The sequence below is a fragment of the Onychomys torridus genome, chromosome 8 (genome assembly GCF_903995425.1).
Source record: "Onychomys torridus chromosome 8, mOncTor1.1, whole genome shotgun sequence".
Classification (NCBI taxonomy): domain Eukaryota; kingdom Metazoa; phylum Chordata; class Mammalia; order Rodentia; family Cricetidae; genus Onychomys; species Onychomys torridus.
Genome location: NC_050450.1, coordinates 2,851,199 through 2,866,861, shown reverse-complemented (window position 1 = coordinate 2,866,861; position 15,663 = coordinate 2,851,199). Strand labels below are relative to the sequence as shown.

The 15,663-nt window shown below is 41.0% G+C and overlaps 1 protein-coding gene across 2 annotated transcripts in view; it reads right to left on the bottom strand.

Annotated features, from left to right (window-relative positions):
- Positions 1 to 766: 766 nt before the first annotated feature.
- Prkdc (protein kinase, DNA-activated, catalytic subunit) overlaps positions 767 to 15,663 on the bottom strand; it is a 225,635-nt gene continuing 210,738 nt past the window's right edge. For both annotated transcript variants that reach the window (XM_036195022.1, XM_036195023.1), the window contains exons 77-86: positions 12,377 to 12,581; positions 10,885 to 10,952; positions 9,837 to 10,057; positions 9,497 to 9,589; positions 8,233 to 8,322; positions 7,746 to 7,817; positions 7,475 to 7,676; positions 5,182 to 5,370; positions 4,130 to 4,269; positions 767 to 1,272 (exon numbers count right to left, since the gene is read on the bottom strand). In XM_036195022.1, coding sequence (XP_036050915.1) covers positions 1,068 to 1,272; positions 4,130 to 4,269; positions 5,182 to 5,370; positions 7,475 to 7,676; positions 7,746 to 7,817; positions 8,233 to 8,322; positions 9,497 to 9,589; positions 9,837 to 10,057; positions 10,885 to 10,952; positions 12,377 to 12,581 — 1,485 coding nt within the window. In that variant the 3' untranslated portion in view covers positions 767 to 1,067. The remainder of the gene's footprint in view (positions 1,273 to 4,129; positions 4,270 to 5,181; positions 5,371 to 7,474; positions 7,677 to 7,745; positions 7,818 to 8,232; positions 8,323 to 9,496; positions 9,590 to 9,836; positions 10,058 to 10,884; positions 10,953 to 12,376; positions 12,582 to 15,663) is intronic.

The window sequence follows — 15,663 nt, the reverse complement described above, 5'->3', positions numbered from 1 at the left end:
TTTTTTTTAACTGGGTTTACAGTACCAGTCATGAGTTATCTCTTGTGGAGCAGGCCTCAAGTCCAAACAGAGAGAAATTGGTTATTCAATCATATCACTATTACACCAATGGGCACGTCTTGCCTAATAGGTTGTTGTTGTGCTCCATACTGTTCACACCTAGGTAAGACCATTGATGCCTTTTCTTCCTTAGCAACTTGTATTTCCAAGAACTATGAAAGCTAGCCAGCATGAAAGAAAGTCTCTATTCAGTGCCAGATTGATTTCTCTACATCTTGTAACCAAGGTGTATAGATAGTATCTTCAACACTAGTGTCTTACCAACTAATTCTAGAATAAAAGACAGAATGAAGACCAAGAAAACACAAAGAATTAAACCAAATAAGAAAGACAATTAAAGATGGGAAAATAGAATTAAATCAAGAGAACTACTGAAGAAAACTCAAACTGAAATAGAACTTGAAAAATTCAGTAAGTCTAAAATAAGCTCCATAGAAACCCTCACTAACAGCATAGAGCAGGCTAAAGATAGAGTATCAGGACTTTAAGACAAGGTAGATATATTGAACTATTCAACTGAAGAGAATGATAAACTTTTAAGAACAGAACATGTAAGATGTTTGAGACATTATGAAAAGACCAAATCTATTAATCATGGACACAGAAGAAGAAATCCAGGTCAAGATCAGAACAGAAATTAATGAAATAGAAATAAAAGAAAAAATATAAAGAAATTAATTAAATGAAGAGTTGCTACTTTGGAAAAACTATATTTTTATTTTTAAATTTGTGTGTGTGTATGTATGTGTGGGTAAATGTAAGACATGGCACATATTTGGAGGCCAAAGGACAACTTGCAGAAGTTGCTTTTCTCCTTCCACCATGTGGGTTTAGTTGAAGTTAGGTCATAATATTGGCAGCAAGTGCTTTTACCCAGAGAGCCATCTTCTTAGCACTACAAAGTACATTCCTTTTCTTTGGTGTTTCAGTAATATCCTGCTGTCAGTGAAGGTCTAGGAGATTCCCTCAGTGATGGAATGCTTTACAGCTGGTGACTCCCATAGACTTTACATCCAAGGCTCCCACCCTCCCCAAGTCCTGCCAAGGATATTGGGGTCTGTTGCTTGGTCCACCAAGCACTTCACTTGAGTCTCTTCTGAAAGTCCACTCTCTGGCTCTTGTGCACGAATATTGTGGTCTTTGTTTCCTCGAGCTACAGCTGTATAACTTCCAAAGGCAGATGACCCTTCATGGCCTAGATATAACTCATCACTGGAAAAAGTATTGAACAAACATGAATACACAGACACAAATAATTTTTCCCTTTTGACCTGCATTCCTTTACAAACGTTCTATCATTTTTTATACATTTATACATTTTTTTTCTTCCTGACACTCAAAACTTTGAATTCAAAGTTTGAGTTGGTGTGGTGGCCCACAGAGGCTTCCTAGTGAGACCTTAAGGTCAGAGAATCTGAGCCTGCTTTAGCCAGCAGGGCTGCATAGTAGGACGATTTGGCCACAGGCATGTTTACCAGGTCTACACTTGGCTATGTGGTGTGCTTTGATCTTGAAAGGGGGAGGTCTTTTGCCTCTCCCCTTGGCATATTATAAAAATCCCATTTGAATAAAGCTATGGGCAGTTGTGACCCAGGGCCCTCCCAAAGCTATCCTGTGTTTCTGTCTTTCTCATCATCTAGGTCTATCTTTCTACCTAATATTTCCTCATTCCTCTCTCCTCCACCCAAGAACCTCTTGAAAGGTTGGAGCTGGACACTGGCAGACTCCCACGTATGGCACCAGAACGTGGGACTTAAGTTATGGAGGATAAAAGAGCAGGAACATTGCAGGTTAAGTGGGCATACTCAGAATTGAGTGAGCTGAAATTCTTTTCTTCAGAAGTAAAATTGTAAAGCAAGTAGTTCAAGTTAGGCTGCAGCAAGTATCTCTCTCTGTTTCTCTCTATTTACTAAGTTAGGCTAAAAGTTTTGGAAAAGGTCAAGAAATATAGGCTTTAGGTATAGGGATTTTGTGAAGGCTTAGATATATTAGAGTAGGTTTTCCCCAGCATGGGACCTGGGACACAGAAAGCAGCATTTGGGACTGAGTAGCTACTGCAGACCTGGGGTCCAAGAGTGGCTTCAGAAGCCCTCACCGCAAGCAGTAACAACAGCATCAGCAGCAGCAGTGAGAGCAGTGGTTGGCCCAGGCAGGCATCAACAGCTGAGACTCGAGGGGCATCATCACAGCGCAGGTGGCAGATGCCCAGAGCCAGCACAAGTAGCAGGGTTCTTTGTGCTTTCTGCCATAAAGGAGTCTTTCTGCCATGAAGAAGCCATGGTGGGGAGAACATGCCTTGAGGCTACGATCAATCTTGACAATCCCAGCAGAGATGCCATGGGAAAGACAAATGGAGAGCAGTGGAAGCCCTGTGGAGACCAGGCTGCTGCCCCAGTGGAGAAGTGACATTGGTGGCAAGAGCAAAGGTGGCAGCAGCTGGACAAGCAGCTGTGTGGAAAGGCAGACACGGGAACTGCTATGGTGAGGCAGAGACATGCTTCAGGTTGAACTAAGGATATGCGTTGGAAGCCAGGAGCAGCCTGAGATCCCAGTGGCAGGGTGTGGCTGGAGTCATGGAGCTGCCCTGGGGGCAGCTTTCAGCCATGCAAGCAGGGCAGCATGTGTAGGAGGATCCCCGGCAAAGCAGGTAATAGAGCCAAGGTGCAGCAGCTATGAATGGCGAAGGTTGGGTTTCCTCCTGGACTTGAGGTGCTAAATGAGGTGGCAATTTGAGCCTGGATGGCTGAAGAGGTGACCAGGATTGTAAAAGCCAAAATGGGATAAAGTTAGCAGCTAAACATGCATGGCTCCTTTAAGAGATGGCTGATTCATGCTGTCTGCAAGGAGAACTTGTTGGCGGCACCTCTACAGTGGCTCAGTTACTGTGACAGCCACTTTCACCCTGGAGCAAACTGCCTAGAGGAAGGCTACCATAAAATGCTGCTGCAACTGAAAGTAAAGTTTCAGAGACTCTTGTTTGAACTGAGTTGTTGCATGCAAGTTTTTGGTTGTGGGATTCTATGTATTTGGAACTTTAAGACTGGTATCAGAACTGGCATTTTTGAATTTTTCAGACTTAAGAAATGGGATGGAGCCAGGCAGTGGTGGCGCACACCTTTAATCCCAGCACTCGGGAGGCAGAAGCAGGCGGATGTCTGTGAGTTGGAGGCCAGCCTGGGCTACCAAGTGAGTTCCAGGAAAGCTACACAGAGAAACCTTGTCTCGAAAAACAAAAACAAAAAAAACAAAATAAAACAAAACAAAAAAATGGGATGGAGAGGAGTGGTTCAATTGCAATGGGACAATTTTGAATTCACTTATGTATATATACTCATAAACTGTGGTGACTCTCAAACTTTGTGTAGAAATGGAACACAGCTCTGAATTTTGAAGTTCAGTTTGTCTATCTTGTTCTTGCTCTCATCATCATCTGGTGTCACACCTTGAAATGTTAAGTGTCACAGCCAAATTAAATCAAGAAGATCAGCTTAATTTTTTTTCCAAATGTTTTACCTTTAATTCTGATACGCTCTGAATTAGTTTTTGCAAGTAATGTGAGACAGGGCTCTAACTTCATTCTCTTGCTAACACCAATCACTGCATAGACCTGGTGCTCTTGTCAAAAATGAAGTCAATTACAGAGTGTATCCTAATACTGCTTAGAACTGAAGTTTACATTTCTTACTTCCTAAGAATAATAAATACCTATAAATTTCTATTTGCTCTAGATTTCAATTAAAAAATGTAAAAGGTCAGTGCAGCTTAGAATACTATCTGAGAAGTCTACATAGTGCTCATCAGGACCAAACGGGTCAAACGTCCTAAAAAATACAAAGGCAAATATACACTCTAAGCCTCCTCACATTCTGGCTGCTCTTGGGTCTCATATTGATGCTGACTGTACAGAAGTATAGGACCGACGACACAGGAGTGAGCCATAGTCCTTCCAGGCCTGGGTTTAGAGTGGTAAGCCTCCCTAAGATGTACTTTCCCCATGTGCACAGTGAAGACTTTCACACTGCTCTCACATGTCTGAAGTGCTCAGCACTGATCCTGTGTTCAGTCTTACCAGGTTATAGCTGCTGGGTTGGCTCCTGCTAACTTTCTCTTAGCACAGTGAATTCTCTGCTGAGGGTACCAATTCTTTTCATTTATATTTATTTCTCGAATCCATGATCCTCCTTTCTTCAGCATTTTCTGCTCAAAACCCTAAAGGGAAAGAACATAATTTTTCTCTACTTATTATAATAGTATAGACAATTACACTCAAAAACATTAAATCAAGTAATGATCTAAAACAAAGACCTTTAACTGGGAATAGCTCTATAGCTTTCTAAACAGATTCTGATGTGGTATATGTCACCGTGACCATGTGATGCAGAGAGGTGAGACGGAGTCTCCATATAAAAGAATGGGCTCTACTAGGTTTAATGATTTGGGAGCATATTCTGGATGACCTCTCATTCAAACAGCATTATCTGCTATCTGTTCCTATAATTAGGAAATAATTCACTTGGAATAATTTCTAATTCAAAAGTGTTTGTTGGGGGCCAGAGAGATGATCCAAGTACTAAGAGCGCTTGATGCTCTTACAGAGGACCAGGGTTCACTTCCCAAAACCACACAGTGGTTTATAACCTACTGTAATTACACTGCATGCATATGGTACATTTACATACATGCAAGCAAAGTATTCATGAAAAACTAAATATTTCTGTAAAAAGTTCTAGCTTGGGAGGAGGATGGCTGTAATTCCAGAAATCAAGAGGTTGAGGCAAGAATCCCTTGAGTTCCAGTACATCCTGGGCTATGTGGTGAGTTCTAGGCTAGCCCAAGCTATAGAGTAAGACCCTATTTATAATTATGACAACAACAACAGCAACAACAAGTTGTATGTGAAGAGAAAACTCAGACTTACTGTTATCAATGGGTCCATATTGTCATCCCCAGTTAGTATCAAACTACATAGTTGTAAATTTTCTCCAAATTGCTTGCTTTTTACCGATTTTTAGGTTTTGAGAAATGTCATCAAGATAATGTAAATATTTCAGTAAATACAACTTGATGCATTTTCATCATACAAAGGAAACATGGGTGTGTCTATACAAAACCAAAATGTACCTTCCAATCAAAGGAGGGCTCCTTCACAAAAACTTCCATGGTATCAGTGAGCAGACCTGCACATGAGCGAAAAGCTCTCAGTGCATGCACCATGACAGCAAACACAAGACCCGTTTCTTTCATTGGCAACATGAGATTGACAAATTGGCGGGTTAGACGAAAAGGCATCAACTCAGGGACTGGAAGAAACTAAATAAGAGAAAAAGTATATTTAAGTAATATACTATGCTCGATAGTTTTATGTCAACTTGACCCAAGCTAAAGTCATCTGAGAGGAAGGAACCTCAATTAAGAAAATGCCTTAATAAGACTGGGCTGTAGGCAAGCCTGTAGGGCATTTTCTTAATTAGTGATTCATGGGGGAGGACCTAGCCCATGGTGGATGGTGTCTTCCTTAGGTTGGTGGTCCTGGATTCTATAAGAAAGCAAGCTGAGTAAGTCATGAGGAGGACGCCAGTAAGCAGCACCTCTCCATGGCCTCTGTGTAAACTTCTACCCCTGTTTGAGTTCTTATCCTGATTTCCTCCAATGATAAACTATAATATGTAAGCCAAATAAAGCCTTTCCTTCCCAACTTGTTTTTGGTCATGGTGTTTCATCACAGCAATAGTAACCCTAACTAGGACAGAAGTTGGTGCCAGGATATGGAGGTACTGCTGTGATAGACCTGACCATGTTGTTTTTGGAAGGACTGTGGGTGGACTTTGGAACTTTGGGCTAGACAAGCAACTAAGTGTTAAGAGCTCAGTGGGCTGTTCTGCAGTAACCTGGAAGATAAGAATGCTGAGAGCAGTTCAGACAATGGAGGCCTGACGCGTGACATTTCAGAGGGAAGTAAAGACTCTACCCAGCCGTTTGGGCTAAGAATCTGTGGTTCTGGTTAGCAGGGGCTAAAGAAGCAGCTGTGATTAAGAGACCAGAATCTGCCATGAGGCCTGTCTATGGAGAACAGCTATAGCTCTGCCCCAAGACTTTCACTTCGGGTGGGTAGAGACCAACCTTGAGCTCATCCAGTTGGGCACTATTATGGTGAGTGGTATATGGTAGGGAAATGGAAGAGAGAGGCTGAAAGCTTCATGTGCTGGGAAGACAGGCATAGCTGAAGAGTCAAGGGCAGTGAGGAACCAGCTGACATGGGTGGTGTGCTTGCCACCTGGGGCAATTGTGATGTCTGGGCCATGTGAGGGCCCATGGCTGTGATGTAGTTGTGGTGGTCTGTGTTGATGTCTGTGGCTTACGTTACCACTAAGGGTCCCATGGATGCCCAGAGGTTGGGCCACCGCCTAAGACTATGTATGTCTGGGTGTGAAGGATGTAACCCACCGGGACCATGCCTTTCAAAGTGGCTTGCATTGCTACACCAGGTCCATGGTGATGTCTAGGGCCAGACTCTGCCAAAAGCTATGTCTGGATCCATGGCCTTGCAGCAGCTGGGCTCTATGTTGATGTCAGAGGGATGTGCAGAGGCATGTAGTCTGGGCTGACATTTGAGGCCATACTGGCGTTTGAGTCATGTGGCCATCGAGGCCATATAGTTCTAGGGCCATACACATGTAGGCACTTGAGTGTCAGTCATGCTATCACTGGAGCCTTGCTGATCTGGGTGACCCACGATGCCAACTAGGTTGAGGATGGTATTATTTATTTCTTTAAAAAGTATCAGGTTTCAGGAACATAACACCAAAGCCAAATGAACCCATCATTCTTTCTTTAATTAAGTTCTGGAGGTGTTACAAAGTCACATGATGTGATGGCTATTCTTGCTGTCAATGTGACTACATCTGGGATCAACTAAACCCAAGCAGCCGGGTGCACCTGTAAGGGATTTTCTTGACTGGATCATTTCAGGTGAGAAGACACACCTGGGCCACATCTGGTAGCAGCCTATGTAAAGGGTGTAAAGAAGAAAACTTTTGCTTTTTACCTGTTTTCTACAGGTCTTGCTAGCAAGTTCAAATACCCTGTTGCTGAGGCATTCCTCTGCTGGCATTAGAATCTACTTCTCTGGGATTCCAACATAGACTGAAGACCAGCAGCTCTCTAGGAATCTTCTAGGACTCTAGCACCTGACCAGGAGGACTGCTAAGACATCCAGTCTCCTGGAATGAATAACTACTAGATTCTTGGCCTTTCTATCAGAAGACAGCCATTGCTGGACTAGCTGAACCACAGCCTAAAGCCACTCTAATAAATCCCTTGTATATATTCATTCTATCAGTTCTGTGGCTTTAGAGAACCCTGACAAACAGATATTCCATTTCTAGATCAGCAGTGAGAGTTAAGGAAAACACACCTGAGTAGCTGATCCAAATGCATGTCCGAAGTCAATTCCAATTATGCCGCCTGTCTCCATGGCTACCATGAAATTGCTCAGGTGTCTGTCTCCAATACCAAGGAGCCAGTGGCTGATACATAACAGTGCATGAGAGCTGGCAAAGTGGGAACGTAGTGCCAGGAAGGCCTCAGGACTGGTGCTCATCTTTACAAAGGCCCGCCTAGGAGAGAGATAAACCACATATAGTTTCTGTCATGCCACTAGTTTGTGAAGTCACAAATATACTTACTTTAAGAGATCAGCAGGTACTTTATTTTCCCTTTTTCTAAAAGCCATGACTGTTTCTGTACGGTTAGCTCCTCTGCGATTTAAGAGAAACATTTCATTAGAACAAATTTCTGGTGAATTTAAAATTTAAAATTATTTATACTAAAATATAACAACATTTATGCAGAGCAGGTGGGCCAGATATACATATATATCTGTGAGGACCAGATATATATAATGAGATCTTATCTTAAAAAGCCAAATCTCTCCCAAAAAAGAAAAAAAATATTAATAACTACATTTTGATGATATCTGGGGCAAAATTTATTTATTTATTCTTCTTTCTCTCATGTCTCCATACTGGAGATAGGTGCTAGGACCTCAAACAAGCTAAACCAGTGCTCTCACTATTGAGCAACATTCCTAGAGAATCTGATGCAAAATTTTCAAGATTCAAAGGTATGTATTTTTTAGAAGAATGAGCAAATATAAATCAAAATCAAACTTACTTATACATTAGCATATAGGCTCCACTATCACTTTTCCCTGATATTTTTCTCAGCCAGTCTTTATATTCATGAATTGGTGCTTTGGGATCACTAGCAAGTAGGAAAAAGGGAATTAGAATTAAGGAGATATTCTGCATGGCAAAGAACATTGAAAATTTATTAAAAAATAGTGAAAAATAAATACAACTTTCAATATGCCATTATTCATTCCTAATGACTCCAAGATAAACTCAATCAACTTCCTTATGCAAAAACTTAGGCACAATCAAGTCAAGTGCAAAATATTTCCCTCTTCATGCCAGAGAAAAATGATATGTTTAAATAAACACAAAGATCTGTGACCTAGGCATGTTACCCTGAAAGGCTGCCTGACAATAATGATATCACTGCTGGTAGGCCTCATTTGACTATAAGCCAAATTTTTTACAAATCATTCACAAAACATGTTTTTCCTTATTTTTAGACTACCTCCAGATATTTCTTCAGGGCGTTAACCCACCAACCCCACAGCTCCCCAGAGTTTTCTTGAGTGAGAGCAGCAGGAAATATTAGATAGAAGGATTTAGAGTGTGGAGATGAACAGATAGAAAACACAGGACAGCCTCGAGGGCCTAGAACCTTTTCCAAGAGGCCCTGACTGTCTCTGCCCCAGGGTATTTATAGAGACGCCAAGGGGATGGAGCAAAAGACCTCCTCCCCCAGCACAGCCAAGTGGAGACCATTTCAGACACCTGCACTCAGGCCCGTGGTCCTAATCATCCTCTATGCGGACCTGCTGGGTAAAGCCACGAGGAACCTGAAAACAGGATCCTACAATTTTTTTTTTTTAACCATTTCCTGAATGCAGATATATTTAAAACCCATCTAATGTATGATGACATATTTTCTTCATGTCAGCAAATGTTCATCTTGAATTTGAAAAGCCTTTGGTAACACTGCACAGGGCTGTGTCAGCCAGCACCTGTGCAGGTGGACGCACTGTGGTGTGTAAACACTTGGCCACTTTTCAGTTTGTGCTGACAGCCTTACTAATGAGCTTCCAGAAATCAAAACAAACAATTACAAGTTGAGGGGCAGGTTGGTAGTATGCATCAGTGATTCAAATCCTGGCACTCAGGATCATGAGTCCAATGTCAGCCTCGACTACACAATGAAATTCATCCTCCAAACAGACAGACAAACAGCTGCCATGTGCCTTAAATTTCAGTGCAGGCAAATCTCTATGCATTTCCATGTCATTCAAGGTGACATAGGGACACACTACCTGTTATAAGCCACAGTCTCCTCTTTCGACATATTACTCAAAAGAAGGTCCTTCAAGATCATAGTATTTTCAATCCATTCAATTAATCCTAATCTGAAAAATAAAAATACAATGTTTATAAATAAGTATAACAAATCCCAATTGCTCCTTCTTCATCAGAAAAAAAATGTTTTGAAGAATAAAAGCAAAACAGATTTCTTCCTATCCAGTCTATACTTCCTCACCTACTTCCATATGTAAATCCAATTGAGTTTTGTCCACAGGACACCCACAAACCAGGACTCAGCCAGGGTTGGATATATGCCCCTCCCCAATATGTATAGGTTCACTCAGGCCATACCTGCAGGTCATAGGCACAACACGGTAAGTCCTTAACTGCATGTTTCTCTGGCTGCAGGCAGCATCCTGAGCGAGGATGGCATTCATGACCTCAAAGAGCTGCTCAATGCGCTGGTCCTGACGGAGGTCCTCGCCACCTTTTACCAGGAAGGGGTACTCCTTTTCATCATGGCCTCGTATAACAATGCGCTTTGGTTTCCTCAAGGATAACATCACTTTTACCTTTAAACATAGAGAGATTTGTTATTGCTGTTTTAAAAAATAATCTTCCTATGTCGTCTAGCTTAGTCTCTAATGCCTGCGCTCAAATGGTCCTTCTACCTACTGAGTAGGTGGGGCTGCAGTGTGCACAGCCACAGTAAAAAAACACTTCAAGGCAGTTTCAGAGTGGCTCACTACACCCTTGTCAGGGTGGATGCATTTCTCAAAGAAAGACCTCTCTTTGAGGACAGAGTAGTTAGGTGGTATACAGGTGGAATTTGGGCTATAGGCTTCAAGGCCATTTGTCATCTCGAGGACTGTGCTCATATGTACACTCAATATTCCTGGCTACAGACATTGTCAAAAACCATGGATATCTTTCTCAACATGTGCTGTTTACTATAAAGACTTTTTTATAAAAGATTAATTCTACCCATAACCACATAGCTTACACTTAATTTACTATTTTTTCTTTATTTTTGACACTGTAATTTAATTACAGTTCTCCCGAACCCTTCTCCTTCCAACCCCCATTTACCCTCCACATTCTCCTTCAAATTCATAGCTTCTATTTTCATTGATTGTTATTGCATGCATATGTACTTGTATATACATATGTATTCATAAACATAAGCTATTAAGTCCATATAGTGTTACTTGTATGTATGTTTCCAGGGCTGACCATTTAATGCTTAACTTACAATATTCTTAAATATAACTGATACTGAAACATAGGAGACATTATCTTTAGGAATTTGGTCAATATTATAATTTGGGAGCAATATGCTAGTGGGAAGTTGACCAATATATCAAATGTCACAGAGACAAGGGTGATAAACACAACATACCCGCTCATCAAATCCAGAAATCCGCACATGATATTCAGGCAATGGTTTGCCCTTGCCATCATACTGGCCTAAAACAAAAACAGAGCCTTGCTTAGATATTGTCTGTTTTAAAACATATACATTGATCTAATTAAAAAAATGTTGTTGTAATGATACTTTTTTTTTTTAATTCAAAGTTTTCATTTATAGAAATCAGCCATAGCCAGGCATGGTGGTACATACCTTTAATCCCAGCACTCAGAAGGCAGAGGCAAAGGCAGGTGGGTCTCTGTGAGTTCCAGGTCAGCCTGTTCTACATTGTAAGACCTCATGTTAAAACAAAACAGCAGCAACAACAACAACAACAACAACAAAAAAAAAATGAAGAAAGAAAAACAAGAAAAAGGTACAGCCTTATTTTCCTGAGGCTGAGGAGTGTAACTGCACAGCTGTAGACAAAAGTGAAGTGACTGCTTCTCCCAAAGATCTCTCTTACATTTGCTGAGAGGGGGAAATCAGTGACCAGATTAAAACATTCCTGTCTTGGAAAAACTCTAGGTTGGGAAGCATGAAATAGGAAGAAATTTCTTCTGACAGTTTGCTTCATGTGTCCAGCCTCAGTGTCACAATTAGTTTTCCTGTTGCTGCTCTCTTTGAATAGGACCAGTTGGTACCTCCCAGGAAGTGGCCTTTCTACATATGTATTTATTTCTGAAGAAAAGTTACTTGGAAGCAAAGTAGGAATCAATGATTTGGGGTTACTGTAAACACTAAATGGGAATCTGAACACTTGCCATAATTAAAAAATATAGTAAACTGTATTAATTCATAGTAATTATATGTTTTCCTAATAATGAATATGGTTGGGGATAGGATACTGGAGGATGCCTCAGTAGTTATGAGCATTTGCTGTTCTTCCAGAGAACCTGAGTTTGTTTCCCAGTACCCATGTCAAGTGGCTTATAACCACTTATAACTCCGGCTCCAGAGGATACAACACCCTCTTCTGGTCTGTGGGCACTTGCACTCACATCAATTTACCCCCACAGACATACAACCAAAAATAAATCAAAAGAGGAAAAAGATAGGCTGGGTAGATGATCCAGGGGGTAAAAGTGCTTCTCGCACAAGCACCAATCTCCAGATTTCATGCAGAAGCCAGATAAGGTAGCTTGAGTTATCTGCGGTCCTAGCTAGTGCTCCTAGGAAGGCTGGAAGGCAGAAACAGGAGAAGGCAGATGCACAAAAGCTAGCCAGCCTAATGTATGAAGTAGAATAAATAAGGTTCTGTCTCTCAAGCAAGGTAGAAAGCAAAAGGGTTGTTCTGACCTCCATATGTATGCTGTACATAATATTTACACTCCTGCACACACACACACACACACACACACACACACACACACACACACACACCCCATCAGGATCCTAGTGTCATTACTTAGAAAACAAGAGTTCTTGCTGCCACGTTAATCTCCTTAAGGAGTATTCTTGTCATGCTTGGGTATTAACTAACCAGGAATCTCCAGCTCATTTCTTGGGCACTGCACTTTGAATGCACTCATCCAGGGGGAGTACTCTTTCAGGTTCCCAGGTGGCTTTGAGTCTTTTGTCATCCTCAAAAGTAGTGAGTCAGTGATACTACAGAAGTCATGGAGCTTCATTGTAAGCAGCTTAGAACCATCATTCCCAAAGTTTTTGTCAAATTCTTTCCCGAAGGCCTGAAAATTAAAAATTTCCTATTAAGACCACTGTTTTCTTTGTGCATTAGAAAGAGCTCTAAGCTTATGAATATTTCAATACTCTAAAATATCTCCAGTGTCCCCTTTGTTTGTGTCTTCTCTTCCTTAGGCAGGTCATTATGAAAATGTCTTCCAGTTACAAATTCTAATAAGAGCTTCAAAACAAGCAAACAAAACAGCAAAGAGCTGGGCATGTGGCACAGGCCTTTATTTTCAGCACTCTCTGGAGGCATTGGCAGTTGAATCTCTGTGAGTTCAAGTTCAAGGAGAGCCTGGTCTACAGAGGGAGTCCTTGTCCCCCAGAACAAAACAAAACCACGAAAGCAAACAAAGCAAACATGGTAAGGCCATCTAACTTCTCTGAGCGCTCTGTCTAGCTGCAGTCCTACTTCATCTGAGGTAGAAAGACTGACATGAATAATTAGGAACAAGTTAAAGACAAAATGAAGGGCCAGGCAGCGGTGGAGCACACCTTTAATCCCAGCACTTGGGAGGCAGAGGCAGGCAGATCTCTGAGTTCAAGGCCAGCCTGGTCTACAGAGCGAGATCCAGGACAGGAACCAAAACTACACAGAGAAACCCTGTTCAAAACAAACAAACAAACAAACAAACAAACGAACAAAAACCAAAACCAAAACCAAAACCACAACAAAATACCAAAACACCAAAAACAAACAAACAAAAAAACAAAATAAAGGGAAAAATGAAATAAAAACAAGTAGCTCATAATTGTTCCTATGAGCTGAAGGGAAGCATAAAGGAATGACGCCTTTCTCAGTAATTGTTTACTGAGGCACTGCTCTAGATCACAAACCAGTATAAATATTATATGATCAATAATTCTAAAAGCAATTATTATAAGTACTCTACCTTGGAAAATATTAGTTCTTTTTTAAACAATTTGAATGAAAATCTTCATATCGAATAAAAAATAAAGCAAACTGTCAATATTTAGCAGGACATCTTTTTTATTTTGAGGTAGAGTCTCAGGAAGTTCAGGCTAACCTTGAACTCCTGCTTCTCCTGTCCCCAATTTGATAGTTTCTTATAAGAAAATTGACACAAAGAAATTTCTTCGAGACTGCAACTGTTCCCTGAGACAGACTGCCAGCACCCGACTGGACTAAGAGGTGAGTCTTTATCCTCATACTCAAATACCCCAGGCCCTAGGCTTTGGGCCCAGGGGCACAACCCTGCGCCCCTACACCACCACCCATTGCAGTTCCAGTTTCAGGCCAGTTGGCAGGCAGATCTCCTGCAGACAGGTCAGACTACCACCATTTACCACATGCTAAGACTGCAGCTACTGCCTGAGACAGAGCCCACTAGCGTCAGTTGGACTAAGAGTTGCTCCCTAAGACAAAAAGTCCATCAGCATCAACTAGACCAAGAGCTCCCACTGGATCAAGAGTATCAACCAGACCAAGAGAGGCTCCCTCAGATACAGACACCACTTGTACCAAGTGGAGAAAGAGATGGGTAGATGCCAGTGCAAAAATACAGTCAACAACATAAAAACCAATATGGCTCCATCAGAACCTACATCAGCAAGACCTGAACATCCCAACATAGAAGAAACAGAAGATATCTACCATAAAAATGACTTCAAGAAGATATTAGATATCTTAAAAGAGGAAATGAAAAATTCCTTTAAAGAAATCGAGGAAAAGTCAAACAAAAATTGGGAAGAAATCAGTAAATCCCTTGAAAGCCAAAAGAAAGCAATTAAACAAGTGAGGGAAACAGTTCAAAATTTCAAAACTGAAATGGAGACAATAAAGAAGACACAAACTGAGGTAGTGCTGGAAGTAGAAAATCTGAGTAAACGAACAGGAAATACAGAAGCAAGTATAACCAACAGAATGCAAGAGATGGAAGAGAGGATCTCTGGTGTTGAAGATATGGTAGAAGAAATAGATTCATCAGTCCAAGAAAACACTAAAGCCAACAGAGACATGACCCAAAATGTCCAGGAAATTTGGGACACCGTGAAAAGACCAAACCTAAGAATAATAGGGATAGAGGAAGGAGAAGAATACCAACTCAAAGGCACAGAAAATATATCCAACAAGATCATAGAGGAAAACTTTCCCAACCTAAAGAAGGAAATGCCTATAAAAATACAAGAAGGTTACAGAACACCAAATAGATTGGATCCAAAAAAAGGGCCCCTTGCCACATAATAATCAAACCACTAAACACACAGAATAAAGAAAAAATATTAAAAGCTGTAAAGGAAAAAGGCCAAGTAACATATAAAGGCAGACCCAAAAGAATAACACGTGACTTCTCAATGGAGACTGTAAAAGCCAGAAGGTCCTGGACAGATGTTATGCAGATACTAAGAGACCATGGATGCCAACCTAGACTATTATACCCAGCAAAACTCTCAATCAACATAGACAGAGAATACAAAATATTCCATGATAAAACCAGATTTAAACAATATCTCTTCACAAATCCAGCCACACAGAAAGCACTTGAAGGAAAAATCCAACCTAAGGAAGTTGGATACACCCATGAAAACACAGGCAATAGCTAGTCCCATACCAACAAATACCAAAGAAGGGAAACATACACTACCACCAAAAAAAAACCCCAGGAATTAACAATAACTGGTTGTTAATATCCATCATTACCAATGGTCTCAATTCACCTATAAAAAGACACAGGCTAACAGAATGAATATGAAAACAAGATCCATCCATTTGCTGCATACAAGAAACACACCTCAACACACCTGTTCAAAGACAGACACCACCTCAGAATAAAAGGCTGGGAAAAGACTTTCCGATCAAATGGATTTAATAAGCAAGCTGGTGTAGCTATCCTAACATCTAATAAAATAGATTTCAAACTAAAATCAATTTAAAGAGACCGGGAAGGACACTACATATTTATCATAGGGGAAATCTGACAAGATGAAGTCTCAATTCTGAATATTTATGCCCCAAATACAAGGGCACTGACATCCGTAAAAGAAACATTACTAAAGCTTAAATCGCACATCAAACCCCATACACTAGTAGTGGGAGACTTCAACACCTCACTCTCACCAATG